The sequence below is a fragment of the Aspergillus ochraceoroseus genome (assembly GCF_002846915.1).
Source record: "Aspergillus ochraceoroseus IBT 24754 chromosome Unknown P175scaffold_1, whole genome shotgun sequence".
NCBI classification, from domain to species: Eukaryota; Fungi; Ascomycota; class Eurotiomycetes; order Eurotiales; family Aspergillaceae; genus Aspergillus; species Aspergillus ochraceoroseus.
The window spans coordinates 3,345,810-3,371,965 of NW_024468476.1; the positions used below are offsets into that span (position 1 = coordinate 3,345,810).

General features: G+C 50.5%; 10 protein-coding genes across 10 annotated transcripts; 5 read left to right on the forward strand and 5 right to left on the reverse strand.

Annotated features, from left to right (window-relative positions):
- Positions 1 to 620: 620 nt before the first annotated feature.
- Positions 621 to 7,701, forward strand: P175DRAFT_0471215 (uncharacterized protein; the record flags this gene model as incomplete). Its single annotated transcript, XM_040895077.1, has 2 exons — positions 621 to 2,358; positions 2,416 to 7,701. 2 exons carry the CDS (start codon positions 621 to 623, stop codon positions 7,365 to 7,367), a joined length of 6,690 nt encoding a protein of 2,229 aa, XP_040756158.1. The 3' UTR covers positions 7,368 to 7,701.
- A 298-nt stretch (positions 7,702 to 7,999) lies between these two features.
- P175DRAFT_0528276 (cytochrome P450) lies at positions 8,000 to 10,027 on the reverse strand (the record flags this gene model as incomplete). Its single annotated transcript, XM_040899595.1, has 9 exons — positions 8,000 to 8,156; positions 8,232 to 8,389; positions 8,443 to 8,553; positions 8,626 to 8,940; positions 9,002 to 9,090; positions 9,144 to 9,258; positions 9,323 to 9,587; positions 9,673 to 9,736; positions 9,802 to 10,027. The coding sequence occupies 9 exons, from the start codon at positions 10,025 to 10,027 to the stop codon at positions 8,000 to 8,002; spliced, it is 1,500 nt and encodes a 499-aa protein (XP_040756159.1).
- A 276-nt stretch (positions 10,028 to 10,303) lies between these two features.
- Positions 10,304 to 12,041, forward strand: P175DRAFT_0506365 (cytochrome P450; the record flags this gene model as incomplete). Its single annotated transcript, XM_040898191.1, has 2 exons — positions 10,304 to 10,320; positions 10,568 to 12,041. The coding sequence occupies 2 exons, from the start codon at positions 10,304 to 10,306 to the stop codon at positions 12,039 to 12,041; spliced, it is 1,491 nt and encodes a 496-aa protein (XP_040756160.1).
- Positions 12,042 to 12,308: 267 nt separating this feature from the next.
- On the reverse strand, positions 12,309 to 13,205 carry P175DRAFT_0489862 (class I SAM-dependent methyltransferase; the record flags this gene model as incomplete). The annotated part of the gene is made up of 1 exon (XM_040895766.1): positions 12,309 to 13,205. The coding sequence occupies one exon, from the start codon at positions 13,203 to 13,205 to the stop codon at positions 12,309 to 12,311; it is 897 nt and encodes a 298-aa protein (XP_040756161.1).
- Positions 13,206 to 13,854: 649 nt separating this feature from the next.
- On the reverse strand, positions 13,855 to 15,896 carry P175DRAFT_0430314 (cytochrome P450; the record flags this gene model as incomplete). The annotated part of the gene is made up of 10 exons (XM_040893420.1): positions 13,855 to 14,008; positions 14,070 to 14,313; positions 14,384 to 14,561; positions 14,611 to 14,730; positions 14,807 to 14,909; positions 14,958 to 15,136; positions 15,178 to 15,378; positions 15,449 to 15,577; positions 15,635 to 15,739; positions 15,789 to 15,896. 10 exons carry the CDS (start codon positions 15,894 to 15,896, stop codon positions 13,855 to 13,857), a joined length of 1,521 nt encoding a protein of 506 aa, XP_040756162.1.
- A 966-nt stretch (positions 15,897 to 16,862) lies between these two features.
- P175DRAFT_0506349 (NmrA/HSCARG family protein) lies at positions 16,863 to 18,177 on the reverse strand (the record flags this gene model as incomplete). Its single annotated transcript, XM_040898189.1, has 5 exons — positions 16,863 to 17,167; positions 17,231 to 17,563; positions 17,624 to 17,774; positions 17,858 to 18,069; positions 18,135 to 18,177. 5 exons carry the CDS (start codon positions 18,175 to 18,177, stop codon positions 16,863 to 16,865), a joined length of 1,044 nt encoding a protein of 347 aa, XP_040756163.1.
- Positions 18,178 to 18,784: 607 nt separating this feature from the next.
- On the forward strand, positions 18,785 to 20,454 carry fqzB (FAD-dependent monooxygenase fmqB; the record flags this gene model as incomplete). Its single annotated transcript, XM_040898764.1, has 4 exons — positions 18,785 to 18,953; positions 19,018 to 19,607; positions 19,672 to 20,018; positions 20,071 to 20,454. The coding sequence occupies 4 exons, from the start codon at positions 18,785 to 18,787 to the stop codon at positions 20,360 to 20,362; spliced, it is 1,398 nt and encodes a 465-aa protein (XP_040756164.1). The 3' UTR covers positions 20,363 to 20,454.
- Positions 20,455 to 21,031: 577 nt separating this feature from the next.
- P175DRAFT_0428599 (uncharacterized protein) lies at positions 21,032 to 21,832 on the forward strand (the record flags this gene model as incomplete). The annotated part of the gene is made up of 1 exon (XM_040893310.1): positions 21,032 to 21,832. One exon carries the CDS (start codon positions 21,032 to 21,034, stop codon positions 21,830 to 21,832), a length of 801 nt encoding a protein of 266 aa, XP_040756165.1.
- Positions 21,833 to 22,287: 455 nt separating this feature from the next.
- On the reverse strand, positions 22,288 to 23,522 carry P175DRAFT_0528283 (NmrA/HSCARG family protein; the record flags this gene model as incomplete). Its single annotated transcript, XM_040899596.1, has 4 exons — positions 22,288 to 22,574; positions 22,632 to 22,964; positions 23,042 to 23,198; positions 23,262 to 23,522. The coding sequence occupies 4 exons, from the start codon at positions 23,520 to 23,522 to the stop codon at positions 22,288 to 22,290; spliced, it is 1,038 nt and encodes a 345-aa protein (XP_040756166.1).
- A 564-nt stretch (positions 23,523 to 24,086) lies between these two features.
- P175DRAFT_0528284 (uncharacterized protein) lies at positions 24,087 to 25,473 on the forward strand (the record flags this gene model as incomplete). The annotated part of the gene is made up of 2 exons (XM_040899597.1): positions 24,087 to 25,273; positions 25,332 to 25,473. The coding sequence occupies 2 exons, from the start codon at positions 24,087 to 24,089 to the stop codon at positions 25,471 to 25,473; spliced, it is 1,329 nt and encodes a 442-aa protein (XP_040756167.1).
- Between the last annotated feature and the right edge of the window lie 683 nt (positions 25,474 to 26,156).

Consider the following 26,156-nt stretch of genomic DNA (forward strand, 5'->3'; position numbering starts at 1 on the left):
TCAAGATCAAGTCAAGAGATAATCTTGAGCAATCATGGCTTGTTACTTCCTCTCCCAGCCCGTTCTTTACCCGCAACAACAACTGTCGAGACCACGAGACATTGACGACAAACGAATCCGTTTCCATCCCCATCTGCAGGGACAGACACTCGACCCCATGGCAATCGATCCTTTCCGTAAGCTGGGCCATTCTGATGGCCCAGTATGCCGTATCCACGACTGTCACCCTTGATACCCAAATACGTGAGCCGTTGGCCGGAATGAAAGCATGGCGTAGCAGAAGAATCCACACGGATCCGGATTGCAGCATCGAGACTATGCTGGATAGTGTCCTGGAAGAACATACCAAGGTTGACACAAATCAGCCTCCCGATGTCGTGGAGACATCCGGGGCGGCTGAAAATGCTGTTGATCAGAATCCAGCGCCCATACAGCGGGTATCAATGGTCATGCCCTGCGAGCACCATGGTGTGAATGGAATTCAAGTGCATGGCACAGAGACTCGCGTGCTCCCGGAAGATTTCCTTGCGGAAGACGAAGTGCTCCGCGTCGTTGTGGAGCAAGGGGCATCGGGGAGCCGACTCTTCTGTAGAGTTCGCTATTCAACAGCCCTAGGTTCCATGGCCTTAGCAAGTCGGGTGACGCATCAGTTTGCCCATATTGCTCGGGAAATCACCTCCCAACCCATCAATCGCAAGATCAAAGAGCTAGCAATACTCTCAACCCTCGATCGAACAACCATTGCGCAGTGGAATGCTGGATCCTTTGCACCAATATCATCCTGTTTCCACCATCTATTTGCTGCCCAGGCCCAAATACAACCTGATGCCCCCGCAGTTTCTGCCTGGGATGGCGAGTTGAGCTACGGCGAACTCGACGGACTCTCTGAACGACTAGCTGGGAAACTCCTGGATAGTGGGTTGCGCAAAGGAACCATTGTCCCTCTGCTATTTGAAAAGTCCAAATGGATGGTTGTCAGCGTATTGGGGGTTCTGAAAGCCGGGGGCGCTTGCGTGGGCTTATGCACCAGCCATCCAGACTCTTATATCCAAGGCATTATTGCCCAAACGGGCACCAGCCACGTTTTGTCATCTTCTACCCAAACCGGAAGGTTGAAGGGGATGGACCAAGCTGTGTGGGCCGTCCAGGAGATCTTGGAGCAGGAATCCTCGAGCACGAACGATCGACAGGTCAAAGAATTGGTGCAATCCGAGCCCCAAGATCTGGCATTCGTGATCTTCACATCCGGCAGCACTGGGAAACCGAAAGGAGCGCTTCTCACCCATGAATCCATTTCGACATGTGCCCACTATCATGGGTTGATATGCAATGTGAAGCCAGGCTCTCGCATATTGCAGTATTCCTCTTACGCGTTTGATATGAGTACTATTGAGACCTGGTTTGCGCTGGCCCTTGGGGGGTGCTTGTGCGTCCCGTCCGAGTCCCAACGGCTGTGGGATCTTCCTGCCTTCATTCGAGATCACCGTGCCACCTGGGTATTCTTTACTCCTACCACCTTGCGCAGCTACCACCCCGGGGACCTCCCTGGCCTGGAGAACATTGTCCTGGGAGGCGAAAATGTTACGGAGGATTTAGTCCACCAGTGGCAAGGCCACGCGCGCCTGTTCGACTACTGGGGCCCAGCCGAATGCACTGGATCTGCTGCGTGCGAGATCGTGCCGGACACTTGGATCCCGGGCACATTTGGCTGTGGCGCTGGTAGTAGGCTGTGGATCGTGCGCCCTGAGAATCTGAACCAGCTAGCTGCCGTCGGAACAGTGGGCGAGGTCGTGGTAGAGGGCGATATTGTGGCTCAAGGGTACCTGAATGATCCGGTTCGCACGGCAGAGGTGTTCATTGATCCTCCCAAGTGGCGCTCCCAGTTCAAGCAGGAAGTGCAGGGACGACTTTACAAGACGGGGGATTTAGTGCAATATAATCCCGATGGCACCGTTCGATATGTCTCCCGAAAAGATACCGTGGTTAAGATTAATGGGCAGCGTGTTGATTTGGACGCGGTCGAGGTTGCCATCCGCACTCTAATACCAGACCAACAGGCCGCAGTGGATGCTGTAGTCATAAAAGGGCGAAATAGTCGCACCGATTCTGTTTTACTGGCCTTCATCGAGACGCCAGCCGGGGCAGATTGGGTGGAGGACCTGGCGACAGTTCCTGAGGAAATGCGAGATCCAGCGGCTTGCATTGCTGAAGCCACGCGGCTGCGTCATGAACTCTTAAAGTCCCTGCCACGGTTCATGGTGCCTAGCTTCATCATCCCATTAACTCGCATACCGCTCAGTGCCACCGGTAAGGTGGACAAAAAACGCCTCCGCGCTTCTGTGGCCGGTATGAACCATAGTACGCTCATGGCATGGCTTAACAACAAGTCCCCAACTTCTACTCCGACTACTTCAGGATTCGCATCACCAATCGATTGTGAAGCAGCAGAAAAGGAACATCCATTGACCGAAGGAGAACACATTCTTCTGGCGACTGTAGCTCGGGTTCTCGGGGTCGAAGCCTCGACCATCGATATGGACGCCTCGTTTCGCCAATTAGGCGGAGACTCGGTTCATGCTATCCAGATCGCCCGCAGCGTGGCGCAGAGCGGCCAAACGCTTCGAATGGACGACATTCTTACCGGCAAATGGTCCCTAAGGGAGCTGGCGCAGACGGTGAGGAACATTGCGCAAACTACGTCCAAAGTATTAGAACCATTTTCGCTTCTCCATCCGGCTGCAGACATATCCCTCTTGCGTGAAGAGGCAGCCGAGCAATGCCAGATGTCGACAAAGGACATTGAGGATCTATATCCGTGTACGCCCCTGCAGGAAGGTCTCCTCTCCCTTGGCTCCAGGGGGGCCTCGAACGCGTATGTCGACCGATTTATTTTCCATTTGCCCGAAGCCGTGGATTTAGACCGACTGGCCGCTGCTTGGACTGCCGTTATCGACCAGCTCCAGGTTCTTCGGACGCGGATCATTCAGAGCAGCAATAGTCAGTTTCTGCAGGTTGTTGTGCGCCAGCCATCCATCTGGGCTGAGTATACAACGGTTGATGAGTTCATGGAGATAGACGGTAAAAGCGAGATGGGCTTTGGCACTCCGCTAATTCGCTTGAGCCGGATTGCGAGCGAGCCCGTTATGTTGGCTATCACCCTCCACCATGCCATCTACGACGGATGGACTCTTTCTCTGCTCCTCCGGCTCGTTGAACAGACCTACGAGGGTTCGCCGGGGATGCAGCCCCTCGCATTCTCTCGGTTCGTTGAACGTACACTCCAACAATATGATTCCATGGCCATGTCGGATTTCTGGCGTCGTGAGATGGCAGATGTGCAGCCGATTACTTTTCCAGAATACCCGAGCCCTGACTACTATCCTATGGCCACGACCTCTCTGTGTCGTTCGCTCGCAGCCCCTGTGATAACGGCGACCAAGTCTCCCCCCGCCAGTCCCACAACTCAACTGCGGCTAGCTTGGGCTCTGCTGCTATCTTTATACGGCGGCACAGACGATGTTGTGTTTGGGAGTGTAATTGACGGTCGGCGCGGCGATCTGCCTGGCATCGAGGCTGTGGCGGGTCCTACAATTTGCACAGTTCCTGTACGCACCAAGATTCAACGTGATATGACCGTGAGGGAAGCAACCCGCCTGATCGAGGACTCCGTGAGTCGCACGATACCTTATGAACAGTACGGGTTGCAGAACATCGCACGGGCCGGGCCGGATGCTGCAGCCGCATGCCAATTCCGCAGTCTACTTGTCGTTCAGCCGGATGAGGAGATTTTGGACAGCCTAGTCTCGGGCCAAGTTGAGCCCCGGCTAGGTGCAATGCATGGTTTCCCTGGGTATGCGATTACCCTAATCTGCCACCCTAAACCTGACAGGTGGAAGCTGGAGCTTCTCGTGGACGAGAAGGTTGTCTCGTCCAGCCAGGGATCACGCATATTGGAGCAACTGGATCATATTCTGAATGAGCTGGCGCAAGAAGATCTTCAAATCAGCGATATTAATCTCCTATGCCCGGGTGATCAGTCACAGCTGTCTGCGTGGGTGCACGCGGATGTACCAGAGCAGCGTGACTGCTGCATTCATGACCTTTTCAGTCAGTCTGCAACAGACCGACCGCACAAGATCGGTATTGCCGCATGGGATGGAGACCTAACATACTCTCAACTCGACCAGCTCTCCAGCGCCGTAGCTGCTGGGTTGATGTCACAATGCCAGTCCGAGAACGGCACGATAGCGATCCTCCTGCCGCGCTCCCGATGGGTCCCGGTGAGTATGCTGGGAGCCATGAAAACAGGTCGACCGTTCGTGATGTTGGAACGGAATCAACCAGTGGAACATCATCAGCGGGTGTGCAGGAAGGTGAACGCAACTCAGATTGTGGCTTTCGAGACCACTGTAGCGCAAGCTCGGAGCTTAGTCCCCACGGTGTATGTTGTCGGGCCTCATATTGAGGATCCCCAATTCCTACTACCGAACGGAACTGGCAGCTCTCAATGTCAAGCAAAGCCCGTGACGAGTCAAGATACCGCGTATTATGTATTTACCTCGGGCTCAACCGGCGAGCCTAAAGGAGTCATTATCGAGCACGGGCAGTACGCCTCTGCTATAGTGGCACAGCATCGAAGCCTCCATATTACCGCCCACTCTCGAGTCCTCCATCTCTCGTCCTATGCATTCGACTCATTTCCCGTGGAGATTCTCACGACTCTCTGTATGGGAGGCTGTGTTTGTATTCCCTCCGATGAAGAAAGTTACAACGAGATTGCCCGAGCGGTGCGCCGGTTCCAAGCCACATGGCTGGTGACTACTCCATCCATGCTACGGCTGATCGAAGGGGAGGAGGATCTTCCTAGTCTGCGTACCCTGGTTGCGGTGGGCGAGTCGATGCTGCCAGGACAAGGAGAGCACTGGGCATCTCGCGTGCAGCTCCTTTGCGGGTATGGGCCAACCGAGTGCTGCACCGGCGCCTCCGCACAACCTGTCAGTGCGGGCCACATAGACGTCCGTAATATTGGCCCCGGAATGGGCGCAAGACTATGGCTTGTACACCAGGATGACCATCACACGCTGGTTCCCGTCGGGACAATTGGTGAAATCGTAATCCAGGGCCCGATAGTCGGCCGTGGGTACCTGCATGACCCCGAAAAGTCCCAGGATGTGTTCCTAGAAACCGCGGATTGGGTTGCCTCTATGAGTTTTGCTCGGCACCACAGGCTATACAAAACGGGAGATCTTGGCTACTACAATGAAGACGGGACGTGTACGTTCTTGGGTCGCAAGAGTCAACAAGTCAAGTTGCGCGGCCAACGGTTGGATCTCCATTTGCTCGAACATCACCTGCGCCGATTGTTTGGCACTGGCTGCATTGCTATTCCGGCCGTTATTCGTCCCCAGGGTGATCAAGCACACCCAGTGCTCGTGGCCATGATCCATCTTCCCACTGACAATGGAAAATCAAACACCGAGCATACGTTCTGCATGCAGTCTCCCGGATTCATCCAGGCAGCAATAAAAGCGCGTGACGTTCTGCAGCAAGGGTTGCCCTCAGTCATGGTGCCGTCGCTGTTCCTTCAGATATCTCAGGTGCCAATGTTGGCATCCGGCAAGGTCAACCGTTCGGCTCTCCAGCGCGCGGCAGCAGCCATGGCTGTTCAGGATCTCTTTGGCCTCGCCCGATTGGGCGCGAACAGCGTCGAAGAGGTACTGAACCCTGACGAAGATGTTGCCAGGAGTCTCTCTCAATCTTTGGCGAACATGATGCACAAGAATCTGCAGTCTCCCCACGATAACACGACTAATCCGGTATCAACTGGTGAGAGCCGACCCGAGAATGATTGGATTGTCGGCCATAATGTATCCCCAGCACATCTCGGACTGGACTCGATTGATATGGTGTCGTTTGCGCGACTGATTGCGCGCGAGTACCAATTGAAGATCCCAGCCACCGTGCTATTCCAGAGTACATTAACAGTCCGCAAGATTGCAGAGATGATCTCTGCCCGAGAAAACGGCATCGTGTGTGCCCAGCCAGATCACGAATCAGCCCCATGGTGGAAACATTACCAGCAATTGCTGGCTTCCATAGACCTCTTCGAGGGCGGGCCGCCACCAGCCACGCTTTGCAGGGACTCAATAGCAACGCAGCCCCAATATCGCCCTCGTCGCGTTTTCCTCACGGGGGGGACCGGGTTCCTGGGGTCTCGCATTCTCCAGCAGCTTGTAGCCAATCCTGACGTCGAGTCGGTCACGGTCCTTGTGCGTGGCAGCAGCGTTGTCCAAGCGATGGCTCGGATCATCCGCTCTGCACGCCTAGCCCAGTGGTGGCGTGAGGAACATCAACGTGTTGTGCATGTATGGCTGGGTGATCTTTCGCGTCCAAATCTAGGCCTCTCGCCCGAGCGGTGGGCGGTTCTTTGTGGACAAAGTAGCTGCTGCCCCTCCGAGCACTTTGATGCCATCATCCACAACGGAGCGTTGGTGCACTGGGTCTATGACTACGACGCCCTTCAGGCCAGCAACGTCGGGAGTACACTTCAACTCCTCAAGGCGCTCTCAACCACTAAACACCCAATTTCCTTTACCTATGTGTCAGCGCTCCGGCCAGGAGAGGATGGTATTCCTGAGGTGGGCGACGTACGCGAGGCCGTATCTGCGGATGTTGGATACAGTCAGACCAAGCTGGTTTCCGAGCTTCTAATTCAACGATATGAGCAGATGTCTCGGCGGTCAAATGTCTCATTTGCAATCGTCCGGCCTGGATTGATGATGGGTGCTGCTTCCGATGGAGTCGCCAACGTAAACGACGTTATATGGCGCACTGTCTCGGCCGCCGTCAATGTCAACGGCTTCAATACCGAGGAAGAGGACTCGTGGGTTTACATAGCGCCAGTGGACTGGGTCGCCACGGTGGTCGTACATGAAACAATTCACACACCAGAGTTAGGGCACGGGATTAAGGTGACCGCCATCGAGGACGGACTGCATGTGAAGGATTTCTGGAGAGCCATTATCAAGGCCACATCCCAGGCTTTGGTTCCCATGGACGGTACCCAGTGGGTGTCTCGAATCCAAAATCAGATTCAGACCGTTGGACGCCAGCATCCTCTGTGGCCTGTCATTGATTTCTTCCAGGCCACTTCTGGCTGCATTGGGTCTGTCCTTGGAGACCGTACAAAACCCGATTCCGCAAGGGGATCGGCACAGAGCATTCTTTGGATGACAGTCCTGCGGAATGCGCAGTACTTAACCTCCATGGGCTTCTGGGAGACGACCCAAAACCAAGTAGATCATCCACAGAGGACGCATGACTTTGCCTTTCAACGGACTGGCCTTCAGTTGAAGAGCACGGCGTGATCCATTTCATATGATAAAGAAGCAAGCAACCGGGCTTGCATTACTACTGTTTCTCCATTTGAATTCCGATTCTATACTCGCCAGAACGTGAACCTTTCCGCACTATACATTCATCACGGTGGTTTCGGGATTTTGAGGCCTGGTATTTTCATTGAATTTTCATTGGATTTTTCTTTTTTTGGGATGCTTTGCAAGTTACTATAGAAGAGACGAACTCCTTATACCATTGTTTAAGTTGATTTAAACTACCTTACTAGATTGAGGCACTGGCTGGGTCTTAGTCGGAAGCATTACATGTGCAATTCTTGCTATATGGGTGTCTAAACACGGCAAGCCGTTATAATATCAATTTGAACATATTTACCATATCTATTATATATCTCTACGTCCGAAACCGTATAGGGCCGTTTATCCATGCTCATCCATCGAGATACTTCTACTCTTTTATGCCTTCTGGAAGAGAGGATCTACTCAACAGAGTATGTCTAGACTGCAAATTCGACGACGTGTGATAGTAACGTCCATGTGCAAAGAGACCTACTGATATATTTCATTCATAGCTACCCAGGTATAATGCCCCGGTTCCCTTCTCTTTCATGCATCTCCCTCTTGATTCCGCACTGAAATGGCGTTTAGTGAAGCGCCTTCACCATCACCTTTACATGCTCTTTATTCTGACCCGAAAGATTATCGGCCCAAGCCATACTTGCAGAATTGGTCTGAAATAGTTCGAGGTCAAACTGAGAGAAGATGTATGCGATACAGCAGTATAATTGCATGTAAGCAATGCTGTGTAGTTGGGCAAAACAACGCGTTAGACCCTTTTATATTAATCGTCTAGGGCCGAGTGATTTGGTAACTTACTTCATTCCGGGGCACTTGCGAGGCCCTTTGCTAAAGGCCACTACCCATTTCTCGACATCTTTCTCTGATTTCATCCACCGATCTGGGTTGAAGCGATGAGGCTCTGGGAACAACACCTCGTTCATCTCCACCATGGCATTCGCCATTGAGATCGTGACCTGTGATGGCATCAGTTGACGCTATCCAAGGGATGAATGATTCATTGACGCACTCCTCCAGGCACAGAAACTGATCCTATTTGGGCGCCGCCAGGTGGCACTACTCTGGGGATTAGTCCAGGTGTTGGATGAGCCATGCGAAGACTTTCTCGCACCACCGCAGTCTGGCTCGGGAACAACAAAATCAGTACACAGTCTCTGATTAACCATCATTGTGGAATACTCGGCTCACTCACCAAGTAGGGTAAGGCCCGGATGTGATTGATATCGGGTGTTTTGTTTGCGAAAGGGTTCTCTGCGTCCAGTTCCTCGCGCAACCTGCGGAGAACATTCGGGTCATTCAGAATATAGAAACTGGCGCAAGATAGAACATGGCTTGTCGTGCCAACCCCCGCGATTAACAGGTCAAATGGGTCCTTAAGTGGGTTCGGTATATGCTTCACGCGATCGCAGTGATCCATGTCTAAGATCAGGTCAAAATACCCTCTCCTGTCCGGCGTAATGCCCTTCATCTTCTGCGTCTGCGCTTCTTGCGACCAGCCACCACACAGCTACAAGATAGTGGTATAGTTTAGTGTATGAATTTACCCCGGAAACAAAGGTACCACGCACCGTACTAAACTTGCATAGCTCATCAGTGACCCTTTTCCCGACAATTGGAATGGCGCTTAAAATGGTGCTAATTTGAGGCAAAGCCATAGCTTGTCCCCGGTTAGCAACCAAGCATAAAATGACGAAAAAGTATCAGACTCACATAGCCATGTAATTCCTGCTGGGACATCAAGCATCCCCAGTAGTGGATGGCCTCTCTCTCCTTCGCTTAGGAACTCGGGTGAGCGAGCCAACATGGCTTCACAGGCAATATCTCCCTTTCTCATGTTAGCTTCACTTCAGGGTACCCAGTATCTTTAGTCCCCCAAGGCTATTGCGTACAGTTACCGACCGGTAAATATGCTGAAGGTCAACAGGTTTACCTTCCTCCTTAGCCGCGAGGAGGATCCGTGAGACTTTCTCAAGTTCTACCATCATTGTGGGAAGGAGAGCAGTTACAGCGCGCGCTGAGAAGAGGGAACTGAAGTGATGCCGGTACTGGCGAAAGTCGTAGGGGTCCGTAATACTAAGAAACGCCCCAGGGGCGTCCATAAGATCACGGTAGAAGGTGATATCCTTCTGGTATTTGCTTCCGGTACCAAAGACTCTGTCCAAACCGATTCAGTCCATCGATTGGCAACCCGCAATGCCTGCAAATTACAATGGCATAAGAAGAAAGAAAAGAATCTTACATGTGGTAAAAGTCCAGATCGCTCACATGAATATGGTTGGGACCAATCCGGATGACAGCCGACTCTATGTGTACATATTTAGTATACGTCCCCACGACTGAAAGGACATGCCACCAACGGCAGACCTACTGGATTCTCGGTGAAGATCAGGAAACGACTTTATATAGGATCCATTACCAAACACGTTGTACCAGTATCCATACCAATCACTAATAGCGGCCAGCCTAGGACCAGGGATGTGCCGGAGGGGATGAAAATAGAGTCGCTGGATCGCCGTCCATATTCCAGGAGCAATGAAGATACCCAAGAGCAAAGTAACGAAGGTAGGCGAAATGAACCCACCCAGAGCTTCCATGGTAACTTGTGGTACCATTCCAGCTAAGAAGTGAAGTATTCTTTTTCGTTACGCTAGCGTGCTTGCACTGAGATTTGACAGCGACTTGAGTGTTTCATAAACTGCTATACTACGGGCTATAATACTCAATAGCCAGAAAGGTTGCTTCGCTGCATGGCTTTCGATCCCTTGAACCAGTCCCATCCCTTGCTGTAAAGTCCAGCTGGATTTTCTGTTGCTTTGCAGGGCCACGTATGTATTTGGGGGGGGGGGGGGGGGGGGCATGCATTGCCATGTATGCAAGGAGAGCAATGGTATGCGGGCGATGAACAAGTTCTCTGTCAGATCTTTTACACCGACATGGGATATTCTGACATGATCCCCTACCCAACTAGTATATCTGAGAGCTTTGGATCTGGTTTCTATGAGCCCAGTGCCCGTATAGAGGATTCACCCATAGTTTGTCACGTAGGTGTGCCTACCTACTGCATTGAGGATGTTATTTATGTTCATTACGATTGCTATTCTCCTCGGGATTGTCTACAAGTTCCTCGATGACAGGCGAAAGTTACCTCTGCCTCCAGGGCCCAAGCCACTGCCGCTGATTGGCAATATTTACCAGATTCCATCCGAGAATCCATGGCGGAAATACCAGGAATGGAACGCTACGTACGGCCCCATTATCAGCTTCAAGCTAGGCCTTCAGACCGTGATATGCCTCGGGACTCACCAAGTGGCACACGAAATCCTAGCGAAGAAGAGCGAGGTCTACAGTTCTCGACCTCCACTGGTGTTTATGGGCGAGTGCGTGTTCCGCGGTCTGAACACAGCACTCCTGCCATACACCAAGCAATGGCGTCTGCACAGTCGGATTCAGACCAAGTTTCTCAAGCCGGTGTGGGCGGAGCGATATGCGCCACTCTACGATCTGGAAAGCAAACAGCTCCTTCTGGATTTCCTTCACGGGGACCACGACATCCGTGACGTCTTCCTTCGGTTCTCCTACAGCCTCACAGCTACGCTGACCTACAGTAAGCGCATCGAGACAGTCGATGGCAAAATGCTCCGAGTCATTGTTGAGGCCTCCGAGAGTATCGCCCAGATGAGTGCTACCCCCATGGTCAGCCTAGTCCAGCTCTTCCCCATACTGAACCGGCTGCCACGTCCCCTGGCGCCCTGGAAGGCACTAGGCGATGAGATTTATGAAAAGGCAACTGCACTCTATCGCGACTGTTGGACGGAGGGACAGAAATCCCAGTCCTGGAACTGGCTGCGCGGCGCCTTCGATCGCAGCGTAACTGCAGATATAGACACAGAGGAGTTTATCCACATCATCGGATTCATATTCGATGCCGGTGCAGAGCCCATGACAGGAGTGATGGAGATCTTTGTGCTCGCCATGTTGACGTTCCCGGACGTTATGAAGAAAGCCCAGCAAGAAATTGACCAGCGGATGAATGCCACCAACAGATCAAACCAGATGCCTGCAGGCGAAGATCTAGTACATCTCCCCTATACCATGGCGATTTTGGAAGAGACTCTTCGATGGCGATCAATTGCTCCGGGGGGCTTTGCGCACAAGACCACCGCCGATGATGAGTTTGGGGGTTATCGGATCCCCAAGGGGTCCATGGTCATCTTCAACCACTGGGGAATGGATTTGGACCCCGAAGTCTTCCACAATCCTATGGAATTTCGTCCGGAAAGGTGGCTCGAGAACCCAGATCTCCCACTGGCCGTGTTTGGCTTTGCTCGTCGAGCATGTCCTGGTCGGCACGTGGGTAAAGGAGCCATCAAGCTTGCCATATGCCGGATGCTATGGCTGTTTGATATCTTACCACCCAATGTGAATGGAGAAGAGATTAAGCCTGATCCCCTTGACATGGTGCAAGGGTTATTGAGTCCCCCGACCCCCTTCAAAGCGGTCTTTAAGCTTCGGGGTGTCGAACGGGCGGATATCCTGGAGCAAGAATGGAGAACGACAGAGAAAGATCCAGATACTTTGATGAATAGCATTTACGAAAAGGGGGCTTAAGATCCTGTTCGGGTGTCCCTTCGCTGAGTTGTGCTGGGGGATAGTGAGGCTCAAAATATACATATACTTTAGCATACATCTTACTATTCAAATCATAAGTCAAGCCGCCCTTGTCCATGCGTACAACCCAGTCAACAACGCCCTGGTAATTAATTTGACATGTAGTTAGTTCATTAGGAGAATCAATTCGGTACGCAACGCTATCACAACACAGCCATTCACTTTCTACCTCGTTCTCTTCCAGTGTAGTAACAAATAGTCTCTCTCTTAACACTCCTCCTTCTGCAGGACGAAGAACATTTGTAGATGATCCGGACGGCCAATTTCCACTACCTTGATGCCGGATGATGCTTCCACAAGCTGACTTACCTCTTCCTCATTCCATGCTCGCCCCTTCAGCGTGGTTCTGCGGGACTCTATTAGCTGACGCTGACCATCGCCCGTCTCCCGGAAAACCTTCAGTTGAAATGTGGATGTCTGCAATGCACCATCTTCCTTGTGGCTGAGGAACGAATTCTGATACACCAGGCCCGGATAATTTATGCTCTTGTACTCTCGGGGGGCGCCGCTGTGGTCATAGTAGTTCATGTCTTTGCCACTTTTTACCGTATCAGCGTTGGTGATTGATATGCATGCTCGACCAATGTCCGGCCGCAGAGCTTTGCTCAAGCAATCCAGGAACTGGCCGGCCATGGAGTGGTCATGCAGATGGAGGAACCCCCCATCGGCGAAGAGCAACAGATCAACCTGGTTCTCGATTCCACAATCGGCAACCACCTTGTCCAGGTCACCGGCTGCGGCGCATCGCCAGGCCACATTGCCCACGTAGGGCATATCGCGAGTCTGGGCCGCCCTATCGACCATGTCTTGGGAGATATCAAAGCCAATGAACACAGCCGGGGAGAGGTCAATCTGACTCTTGTGGGCTAGTTCGGCTAGACTGTGTAAGGCGCGTCCGGTGCCTGTGCCGACATCGAGCACCACCACACGGTCGGGATTTTCCCCTCTGGCCCGTTTGAGTTCTCGAATTTGGTGCAGTTGCTTCTCGAAAAATGCGATGTCCGTGTAGAACGCAGTTTCATTCGCGCTCAGCAGATCATAATGCTCGGCGAGGTAGGGGGAAGAGTAGAAATCGATATCCGGAAGAGGAGTGATGGAGCCCATGGCGTAGAAAGGGTTGGAACCGGAGACCAGAGGTTGGGATATTGAGGAAGAAACCGATCTCCAGGGTCGATGATTCTTTTGATCCTATTTATAACCACAGGTAGCAACAGACGGCGCAAAACGATGTCCTGGTATTGAGTAAGAGTTTCTTGAAGCAGCATTCCGCCCCCTAGCATGCCCATCGGCAAGGACTGGACTCCGGTTAACGTAACTGCATGATGCAAGTAGGATTTCTGTATTATTGAATTCTCGGTACGGGTGAGTGGTGTGAGCATCTGTCATTCAACCTATACTTATCAGATTCACTCCGAACACGTCAACCTAGTCACCAGCTACGTACCAGCTCTAGCTAAATTCAGTAGCTGAAAGGTGATATCAAATTCCCATATCTATGTTCTGCCTCCATCGCTCATCCAAATGAATGCAGTGTGTGGTCCATTGGGAAGTTCTGGGATTGAATGTACTTCTACAACAGGACCATGGATTCGAAGCTGTGACCCTTTGAATTTGATAAGACTTCTACTCTAAACGCCCTAGAAGCAATCCAAGCAAGGCCAGAAGACGACGTATGTGTATTCCAAGTTCGTGTATTACCTGAGCAGCAGAATCAAACTGCGAACCCAACAGTCTTGATTGGGTCGTTTTGCTCCTACTTCACATCACGGCCCTTCACAGACATCCAACGTGAATCGAAGCTGGGATAATCACATGCGGGATCGGGTTTAGTGGACTCGATATCAAAATTGAGGAGGAAATGGGCCATAATCAATCGAAGCATGTCGGCGGCCAATTGCTTCCCAGGACTGGGGATGAGGTATTAATTTAGAGACAGGACACATCAATTAACATCACTGGTGCACTTACCAGGAGTGTCTTCCGTCACCGAATTGTCGAGACTTAGGGCTTTGTCCAGCAATCTTATACGAGTCCGGACGTCCGGTGGCCTTGCCCAGCTCATGGAACCGAAATCCCTGGAACTCGTGCGGGTTATCATAGTATCTCGAATCCCGTAGAACAGGCGTGTTTGGAGTCAGTACATATGTTCCCTTTGGTATAGTAAGGCCATTCTTAAAGGTGTAATCCCGTATGGCCACGCGATGCAACGAGGCTGCGCCGTGCGATGTCAGAGTCAAAAACGTCCGAGGGGATCATGATATCTACGGGCTGGAAATTCTCACCTGGAGTGAGTGGCCGGTACCGCTGACACTCTTTAATGAAGCTATCCAACATGGTCATAGATTCGATTGCTTCTTTCCCCATCTGGTCATGCTCTCGCAATACCCCTTCCACTTCCTCCCGCAGCGGCTTGATATATTCCGGGCGAATTGTGAGTTCGTAAAGGCATGTCGCAAGCACCTATGTATTCATGAGCAGAGTACCTAAACTGACAATCCATGAAGCATACCATTCCTGCAGAGTGAACAGAGCCAAAAATCGCTGCAATGAGCAGCTGTGCGACGTGTACCTCGTTGTACTCCCCTGGGGCATCCTGTTGCACCCACATCCACATCCACTCCCCAATAGTCTGGAAAGATGTCAGTCAGTGTGGCTAACGCAGATACCTCGCTGGAAGGCTCCAATAGTGTGGCCAGAAAACATACGCGGGGTTGGTCTGCTTTTTTATCTGTCCGTTGGATTTGGTCCGTTATAAGGCCGGTCAACTGGACTTGCATGCGAGACGCAGCAAAATATGGACCAAAAACCCTAAACGAGGCTCAGACACGATCGATAGCATTTGACTACGGAAGGGACATGGCATACGGCTTCAGTATCTCGGGCAACCACGCAATTTTTCCACCGCTGACGGGCACAGCCGATCCATACCTCGTAAACAAGTCTATGGCCGCTGGGTCTCTGCACAATGGATCGCCAACAAGCACCTTTGAGATGAGCCGAAGCATGAGACGCAGTCCGATGGTGAGACAGTTCAGCTTCTGCCAGTCTACCAAACGTCAGCCTCAATCCATACTACCTCAAAATGTATCTTGCCTCCTGTCGTCGTGCGCATTTCGAAGGCCAGGGCAAAGTCCAACTCGGACACAAGTTCTTCAAAGTAGGAGTTGTTGGCGGTACTCCTAGCTCGAGACCAGACTAATGCCTTGGATAGGACTGGAACTGGAATATGGTGAAGGGAATCCGCGAAACCCGGAACTGTATACTTTGTTTCGAAGATCTGATCAAGCAAAAGCAACGCGTCAGAGAGGCTTTAGTGAATACGCTTGGAGCAGGAAATTGGACCCAACACCCTCATTGAATGCATTGAGCGACATGTAATCATCATTTAAATCCTGGTACTCTTTAATCATCGCGTTGTCGCAGAGGCAGACCTCCCATCGATGAGGAGTCCGAAATTGGAACGCAAAATCCCCGTGCTGGAATGGAATCATTTAGCAATTAGGCGTTTCTCCTTCGCAATGATATATTGGTACCTTCTCATAGCCTTCCTGAAGAATCTTAGGGCCGTTGTAAAGCCAGGCAAGTCCTTCCTTTCGTGATGCTATCAACCCTCTGGCTCCCACTACAGGGACCTTGACCTGCAAAATATTAACCACACAATCATCTGGAGTATAGGTCTCTGCCTACCCAAGAGCAGTAATATTTGTACCATCGCACAAGGACTTGGGAAATTACAAGCAGGCAGAAAGCATGAACAAGCAGACTGTTACTCGAGGGAGCCCATAACGACAACATGATATCTCGACTTTCGAATCCCACCCTTCTAGTCAGATGCTAAGTAGAAAAATTACTGAAGAAAGAGACAAGACTTCAGGGCATGAAAGCGCAAGTAAAAAAAAAAAAAAAAAAAAAGAGAGAGAGAATAACTGTATTCTCGCCGTCCCAGGTGTGGGAGCATTTCCAACACCCCTATGCTTTGGCCAGATCATCTCCGTGGTCATTAACTCAGCCATTCTGCTGTCATAGGTTGCCGATTGCGGGCAATTCTAACTTACACATCCCCTGCGTTGAGATATGCCACTTTCGTAAATGCATGAAGTTGATCTGCAAGGGAGAAGAACAGCTGTAATGCGTACGGAGGAACGGAGTAGTCGAGACCGGTCATAAAACAGAAAAAGACCAAGGAATTGCTATAGACTGGATGTCAAATCTGTGTAGAATCTATGGACTCCGTATACTCCTAACCTTACTGGCACAAGCTTGTTCTCTATCTATAGTTAGAGGTACTTTCCGTGGCGAATGCGGATTCCTGCCTACCTCTAGGTATGTATGTATCGTACTCCGTACAAACCACATAATTCCTCTGGCTTTTCCTGAGGTCAGTAGACTAGAGTTTATGACCACTTGCATATGTGATACCATATTTGAGATTGAGCAGTTGGCATTCCAACTAGCCGTCAGTGATGTGGTTTCTCTGCCTTGCATTGTATCTCACTTCTAGGATCGAGTCAGAGCGTACTCGTATATTCAGCTACAACTCAAGTACATTGCATAATATGACTTATCCCTCAGAATGGATAACAACTGCACTTCGTGGAAAGGTGCTCACACCAAAGCGTCTCGATCGTGGGCATGCCGCTAAGTGCCTTTCAGGGTTCGGTTCAAACTCTGGCTTGTATGTTTATCCCAAAACAAAACCTACAATTGCATAGTACCCTTATGAATCTATCTATCATTATTAAGCATGCTTTTACCATACAATCAGTTGGTATCCATGCTACATGCATCCAGCGTGCATGGCTTTCCTGTCGGGCTGTTGTATAGTTCTGTAAACCATTCCGCGCAAGTTGTCAGTCTCTTACGTCCCTTGCTTCCTTTTGCCTTGAAGGCTGCCTGCTTCAGCTCCAGTGCCGTCCGACATTCAGTAATACCGTTTCCAAAGATTTCTCCGTGTCTCAGTTGGTAAAATGCGAAGACATCGCTTGACTCCTTCAGTTCTGGCTTGTCAAAGGCCGGAAATTGCGCTGGGTCTTCGTACCCGATAAACCGCGCCTTTTTCTCAGTCACTGCCACAGGAGGAAGTCAGCGATGGAGGAATAAAAATGAACAAGGCGCAGTGGGTCGGTTACCTCGAATAAACGTGTTCACAATGTCCTCAAAGGAGACAATGTCCCCCACTGCCTGCACTGTGCGACGATTCCATCGCAGCGGATTGAGGAAGATCCCATGCACTAGATCGCCAAAGTCTTCGTCGACACAGATCCAAGGCACCTCTTCTCGTCCGCCAATAAGCGGAGTCCGAAATGTTAGGTAGCCGTCGGAATCCTCCTCGAAAGGGAATCCACCAAATCCCTGGTAGAATGAGGGCATCAGGAAATCCTCCAGATACCAGGATGACATGATGGGGGTAAAGGTCGTGAATGCTGGATTTGCCCGCCCCCATGAATCCCCGTAGGCTTTGACTGTGAGGCTGCTGTCAACAATGGCTAGTTCCTAGTTTTCAAGATCAAAATTGGATGTACCGTCTAAGATTGGGGTGCGAATGGCTCCATTCGTGAGACTCTCCGCGGAGGGCTGGGAGCTAAACACTACATGTTGGATCCCTGCTGCTGCTGCACTGCGAAGTATGCAGTTTCCAAAGTCCAGGTCGTATCGGCCATCTCGGACAGTGGGCTTGGTTGAGGAAGTGGGCAGTCAGTACTCATCCGGACCAGCTAACGACGACTTCAGTAGGGAGGAGGAGGCGAAAGACACACCGAGTTGGTGTAGCCATTGTTGATGAAAATACCCCAGCTGCCTGCAATGGCCTTTTGCGTTTCAGCCTCATTGAACCCATCAACTTGGACAACTTCTGCTCCCAAGGATCGGAGTGCCTCAGCTTTTGACGACCCAGCATCCCGTGTGAGACATCGAACCTCAAAGTCTGCGTTTTGTAGAAGTGATCGGGCCACGGATCCCCCCTGTTTACCTGTTTGATGGAGATATGAGCAGTGCTCGAGATAGAGTATGGCAGTCCGAAGTCCAGATTCTTACCTGTGGCCCCAACGACAGTCATAACTCGGCGGTTAATGGTCATTTTCCTATTCCTCGGGGGCTCGTGATATAACTAGATGGTGGGAGAAAGAAACCCACGTCAAATATGGACTTACAAGGTATTCCGGAACCAAAATGGAAAGTAGAAAGCTATATGTGTCTATTTTATAACAAGTGCCAGAAACTCGGGGTGAAATGCCTTAGCAAACTCTCGGAGAAGCGTCGTTGAAGCAAGGGTGCCAAAACTGTCGCGATTCTGTGTATCCACGGCGCTACTGTACTAACACACGGGACATAGGGCAATAGGAAGGATTACTTCAAGCATGCATCTGTTCTCCATGTATCACAGTGGCGACGCCACCTTGGTGGGAACATACAAGCTGCCCATGCACATACCAAGCTCCTTGCTGATATAACTCGGTGAACGGGAAGTTATAGTAGTCACATCTGGACCAGGTGGCGATTGAGTGGATTTATTAACGGACTCTAAAAGTCCAGAGATATGGATTTTATGATAAACTAAAAGAGACGCTACTCATGAGGTGCTACACATATATATAATCGCACACCGGTCCGAATCTAGAAAGGCGCGCATTTATTTAGTGAAAGAAGCTGTGTTTGAATCACCCTTCTCTCTACAATCATCCAGAATGACCCACATTGGACTGGGAGCAGATGGCGTTGCGAAGCCCCATTCAAGCGGAATCCAGGTCATTATCGTTGGCTTAGGGCTGGCTGGACTCACGGCTGCCATTGAATGTCATCGCAAGGGTCACACAGTCATCGGCCTTGAGAAGGCAGCCCAACCAACCCATCTTGGTGAGCAATATCTTCCGCAAACCAATTGGTTCTCACTCTATCCTAGATCTAACGTACGTATTAGGGGATATCCTGAGCATAGGCCGGAATGGCTCGGTGGTCATCCATAAATGGGACAATGGATCTGTTGCTAAGTCTCTTGATTCCATTCGATGCGACATAGACCTCATTACTGTATATGATGAAGCAGGAGAAGTAAAGGATCAGAAGGAGATGGATGGATACAGGCCCGGCGAAGGATGGGTGATCAATCGATCCGACACTGTGCGCGCGTTGTACGACTATGGCAGACGCCTGGGGATCGACCTCCGATTTGGGCTTCCAGTGACGGAGTACTGGGAGGATGAGCAGCAAGCCGGCGTTATAGCGGCCGGGGAACGAATAACCGCAGATTGTGTCATCGCGAGCGATGGAATCCATAGCAATGCAAGGCCTATCATCAGCGGAGCTCATGCGATTCTCAGGAAGACAGGGAGCGCGATCTACAGATGCGGATATCCTTCTGAAGTGCTCAGGGGGTGTGCTGAGGCAGAGTGGCTACTACGCAACACGGAAAACCATGATCAACTGAATCACTTTATCGGAAAGGACATCACCATGCTCATGGGAACTGGAAGGCACGGAAAGGATGTATACTGGGGATGTATGCATAAGGTCTGAGCATCCTCATCACGGCCCATTAGACGGAACAGCTACTAACAACCCCCCCCCCCTGCAGAGCTTCCATGACGACGTCTCCGAGCCCTGGCTCCAGCCATCTGATGTTACAAACGCGCTTAAATACATTGAGCATTGGCCAGCAAAAGATAAGCTCGCGGCAATTATCGAAAAGACTCCCCAGGGAAAATGCTTCGATCATTTGGTTATGGCTGCGGATCCACTGACACGATGGGTTTCGGAAAAAGGCCGTATGATCCTCATTGGCGATGCCGCGCATCCCTTCTTACCAACAACCGGGCAAGGAGCAAATCAGGCCATTGAAGATGGTGCGGTAGTCGCAATCTGCCTCGAGCTTGCGGGCAAACAACGGATCCCACTTGGGCTTCGCGTCATGCAGAAGCTGAGGTTCGCAACCTAATCTTCTATTCCTACCCATGGTAGCTGACGAGGTAAACAGGTACGACAGGGTCAGCTTAATCCAAGACGGTGGATTGAAAATGCTAGCAAGCCTGCAGAAAGCCAACTGGAAGGCCGAATCCAAGGAAGATGTGCCCACGATGGTAGCACGCCCATTCTGGATATTCTCACACGATTGCGAAAGAGATACCTACCAGGAATTTGGAAAGGCCGCCAATGCAGTTCTCAATGAGACCGAATATACCGCGACTAATATTCCTTCGGATGGATTGTTTAGAATTATCGACGAGGAAGGACAAAAAGGAACCGCAGGCGGGGATTCCAAGATGTAGTACGCGGGGCTTCAAGACACGTCCCCTTTGCAGTTTTAGTTCGAGCTGCCATGTTCATCGTACCCACGGAATACACGTATGATATTGCATCTGAAATATGCTCCTAGTAAATCACTTAGACGTGTTATGATATGCCGCAGGGAGAAGGGGGGGGGGGGGGGGGGGCCCTATGCCGTATGCAGATGTGTCAGAATGGTAATATCAAGGTGCCACAGCACACTTAATTCGTATTTGATCATGAGCGGAGTATGGGATGACGATGAGTAAAGACCGGAATAGTCAATTCGTACCCCTTACTCCGTGCATCGTTGGTAGATTAATGGGCTACTACTGGCTCTCAATAACATGGTGCGGAGATGATGCAGACTAATGCCACCTCGCATCCCTATACAATCCTTACATCACTCGCTTATTATAGAACCGTTTCGTGGGATCAGAACGCGGTCAAGAAATTATTGAGATAACGAAGTTGCGGTGTAGTTTTATAGACCTACGGAGACCGACCTTTCATCATCTGTTAAATTACGACGAGTGAATGACAGTCCACATCTCATTCACAGACAGATTTGGTCAATAGAGCCTGGTTTAATCACATCTATAACCCTTCCCATCGAATCCCCATTACAAACTTTGCTTCTTTACTCGATATTTACTTGCAACTCAAGAACAATGGCACCTGTCACTGCTAAATACACGGGCCAGCTGCGTGATAAACGGATTCTTATTGTTGGAGGCACCTCCGGCATCGGATACAGTATAGCAGAGGCCGCTTTAGAACATCACGCTGTGGTTACCGTCGTCGGTTCCAACCCGATCAAGCTCAAGGACGCAGTGTCTCGGCTTGAGAAATCTTATCCTTCTGAGACGGCAGGTGGCCGGGTCCGAGGGATTGCGTGTGATCTTGCAGATTCGTCAAATCTCGAGGATAACGCGCAAAAGATCCTTGCATTTGCAGCGGAGACGTCCAAAATCAACCACATTGTGATCACAGCTGCCGATATGACACAACCGCCGTCTCTGATGGAATTCACAGTTGAGAAGGTGGAGAGGACGGGAACAATCCGATACATGGCACCCTTGATGTTCGCCAAACACCTGCCTCGGTTCATGGACTTGAGTGCAGCTAACTCCTTGACGCTCACGAGTGGCGCCCATGCCCACAAACCAGATCCCGGCTGGACGGTCATCTCGGGATATTGCGGTGCGGTGGAATCCATGGCGAAAGGACTCGCAATTGATCTCCAGCCATTACGGGTAAACGTCGTGTCACCCGGTGCCATTATGACCGATGTAGTCAAGGACATCCTAGGAGATGCGTACGACATTGCCATAAAGATGGCCAAGGAGAAGTCACTAGTTGCCAGTGCGGGCACGCCAGAGAATATTGCTCAAGCTTATCTCTACCTCATGAAAGATCAATATGTATCTGGGACGGTACTGGAGTCTAATGGTGGTATGTTTCTCGCTTGAGGTATCTCGCCCTTCGGGAGACAAAGTAATCATATCATATCACAAATACCTTGCAAATATTTGAACAGCTTCGAAGCCCAGGGCCTATACCTAGCTGCATAAGAAATAATCCCAAGTCCATAGGTCCTAGAGTTTTGTGGATGGCTGAGTACTGCCAGCATGGTAGCTGTAATATCCTCTAGCAGACGATTTTGATACAGAAAAGAAATATATTTTGACCCTCCTCCCAGCAATACGTATGTCTCATAAACCGGCATACTCTTCGGATTCTCTAACGATAAGGAACGGCCTAATATCCAATATTATTTTACATTAACTTTCAAGCTTCTACCATTTAAAGGATCACACTTTAAGAATGTCTAATCTTCGATCCTAAGGGAGCCATACGAGAGCTACAAGGAAGCCAGCAGGTATAGCCAAAACAGCTTCAGCGCTATCTTTCAATTGTGGACTATCTAGACATGGTTTGCCGACTCACGCGTAAACCATTCTTTGAAGGTGGTGAGATTCCCAGTCGAGCATCCCCGGGCCTCTACAGCCGCCTGCTTGCACTCACGCGCCGCAGTGTCATCGCTAGCATGTTCCGCGAACCATTTCCCACCACAGAAGTTCATAAAGAAAAACATCAAGCGGGCCTCTTCACGTAGATGGCTTCCATCATGGGGGACATCCCTCCACGAGGCAAGCTGCTGATATCGCACGGGTGTACCGGTGGCTACATGTTCTTTGTAAGACTCATGGACTACATGCGGGTAACCCTTCGAAGAGGGCCATGGGATAGTACGTAGGAGTAACTCACCTTTAGTAAGTTCCTTCGCCATATCCTCCAGTTTGATAAGCTGGCTGATGGCTTGGACCTGTTTCTGGTCGTACCGCTGCGGGTTGAGAAATATACCATGAACGATATCCCCGAGGTCATCCTGAACACTTATCCAGGGCATCCGTCCGTCACCACCGTAGGGAGGAACGGCCAGGACTACTTCCTTTTGGCCATTTCGATACCAAGGGAACCCACCCCATATTTGACAGAAGCACTCTTGCGTCCAGCACTCCATAAAAGAGGCGGGGAGGACGGCAGTAAAGGTTGTGAAACTCTTTTCGCTCCGCGCATATTCCTCGGCATAGGTTTTGTCTGCGCACCGGTGAGGTTAGCCTTGCGTAAAAATATAAAGTATTCTGACTTGGTGTAGTGTCTCCATCCGAACTTACAATCAAACCCTGTCAGATTAATACGACCCTTGGTTGCCCGGTGAGGGCTGGCCGCCGAACTGTACACGATATGCTGAACGCCTGCTGCTTCAGCAGCATCCAGTACGGCAACATCAAGGTCATAAGGAGTGGGTTTTTCGATGCTATCCTCGTCATTCTGCAGCATTCCTGTACGTCAGCATCGCACTGGGAATGGATTACTTCATGGGCAAATCCTCACAGGGCCATCTGAATTGCTGTTGATAAAGGCTCCCCAGCTTCCTTTGAACGCGGCGGTAGTTTGGCTTCGATCACTTCCTTCTGCCAGCACGATCTCTGCACCAAGCTTTGCAAGTTCCTGAGCTTTACTCGATTCCGGGTCCCGGGTGATCACTCGCACTTGGAATAATTGATCTTTGTGTGCCAGAAGCGAGCGAACCACCGAGGTACCTTGGTTCCCTGTGCCACCAAAAACGGTGATGAGCTTCTTCGTCACAGTCATTTTATTTTAGTATAAGTATTCCGTAAATTGCTGGTGGTAATCAAGGACATTCGATGAACGCAGGCAGATTTATACGGAGAAGTGATTGAATTTAGCATCGCCAACTTCGGGCAATAGCTTATAGAAATCGCTTGACCGCTGGCCATGCCCGTAACCTGACGCCCAAAGGGAAGGCAGGTAGAGGAGGATCCTTGCGTCAAGCAGTCAACCTTGCTTCAAACACACAAAGTGCAATAGTGAACTGTAGAATGGACCGGTGAGTTTAGGGTGCTCGGATACACGTCAGACATATTCCGGGCTGTCTGCACGAGATACCATTACAGCAAGGGATTACAGCTATATCCTGACATGTCAGATGGTAACCGGTGTGCCATACGCAAGTGTTGGGTGGATTGTAATTGAAGGAATCCTCCTTTCTCCGACAGTCTCTGGAAATCCACCTTTCGCTAACGAAGCGTACTCTCTAAAAGATCAAGTCTAAGATACCAGCAGGACACTTCGCTTTTGCAACATCACTGCTCGTATTCTCTGCCAATTCCTTTTTGCCTATTCAATATCACAATCATGACGGTCACCAATGTCAACGACTCTCAATGTGTCATAGCCAAAAGCAAAGTTTCGTCAGAAACAGCGGCCCAGACTCCCTTTGATATCCTGACTCGATACTATGTATTCCCAGATGAACACCAAAAGAACTGGTGGGAGAAGACCGGGGCACTCCTAGGCAAAGTGCTTGCCTCGGCGAATTACAGTGTCTCGCGACAATTCGAAGCCCTCACCTTCTACGGCCAAGTGCTGATCCCACTTTTGGGCCCGTATCCACTGAGCTTTCGCAGTGCGATCACGCGAAGCGGCCTCCCCGTTGAGTTCAGCGTGAACTACCAGCAGCGAGGGGAGGTTGACCCCGTGGTCCGAATCGGTTTTGAGCCTGTTGCAATGGCATCCGGCACTCCATCCGACCCCTACAATCAGATCCCCATTTCCACTTTGCTTGATCGGCTGAAGCAGCTGGACCTTCCGGGGTTTGATGACGATTTGTTTCAGCATTTTCTCACAATGCACACTCTCAGTGCCGCAGAGAGAGAGGTCATGGCCCAGAAAAAGATGGAAGGAAGCGACCTGACCTCGCAGGCTGCTTTCGGGTTCGATCTGAAACCCAATACGATCTCCGTGAAGGGGTATACGTTCCCCGCGCTGAAATGCCACGCCCAAGGTTCGGGATTTGGAACTGTCATTTCCGAGTCCATCAAGCCCCTCGAGAACCGCATTGGTCACTTTGACTCGTTTGATATGGTGAACGACTACCTGGAAGAGACGAACGGATATAGTCAGTTTGCCTTCTGGTCGTTCGACTGTGGAGATCCAGCCCAGTCACGACTCAAGCTATACAGCTCCCATAACGATGTGGTCCTGTCTAAAATTGAGGAAATCTGGACCCTGGGTGGGCGGAGCACCTCGCCGACGGTGCAAAAGGGACTCGAATACCTTCGGGAGTTATGGGAGCTGACCAAGCTGTCCGAGGGCCATCGTGCCTTCACAGGCGGGTTCGATGACGGGAAGGACTCGACCCCAACTCCGATGGTATGGAACTACGAGATGAAAGTAGGCGAGCCCGCGCCATTGACCAAGTTCTACTTCCCGATCCATGGGGAGAAGGACAAGGATGTAGTCCAGGGCCTTGCCCAGTTTCTAGTGAAAATTGGTCTGTCGAAATATGGGGAGGACTATGAACAAGTTGTTCGAGATTACTTGTAAGTCAAGCACCACTCCAGCTGTGCCTGTAAACCTGCATTTACTGACTCTGAGCAGCCCTAAACAAAGCCTAGACACGACGGCTAGACTCACTTCTTGGATCTCCTTTGCCTACAGTGAGAAGACTGGTGTATATCTGAGCGTATACTATCATTCATCTGAAGATTATCTATGGTCTGATGGCAGCACAGACGAGTAGTCGCCATATCGACGAGTTCCGTCTAAAAACGGGGGACGCTGGGGTCCTGACTCCTATTTGTTGGACAAACCGAATCCGCAGTAGAAATTCTTATTGGTTATTTGACTGATACTAAGTATCATAAATCACTGTTCTTCACACTATTCAGCTATAGTTAAGAACAGGTGCTGGTACTGGAGGTATAACAGCAATGTCTCTCTTTGGATTAGGGTTAATTAGAAGCATCCAAATTAACCTGTTTAACCTGTTGTAACGCGTGGATCGTAAGGGTTTCAAGCCATATACCTAACTATCTCTGAAGTGTTTATCCTCGAGAAGCCCAATCTGTATTCAGTAATTTGAATGTGGGCTGGTGTGATGTGTATAAGCAAATTTGGCGCTTGAAAGTACACCTGGTGATATTTTCCATGGAGGCTTGAATGGTGAGCCCCAAGAAAAGAGTCATTCTAGAGGTAGTCCACGACGTGCTTCAAGGACACTGCTTGGAGAGGTGCGGGCTAAGTAAAACGAATCTCTTCTCTCTACGGACAGAGCCACGCCACGTCTGTAGTAAATTCAATAAGTACACGCCCTAGTTACTTGCAGCAGATGATTCAGCTCTGACCCATAACATTAGTACCAAAGATACGATGCCATTCCATACAATTCTCTACAATCAAGTCATAGCCCCTTGACGAAGTTGC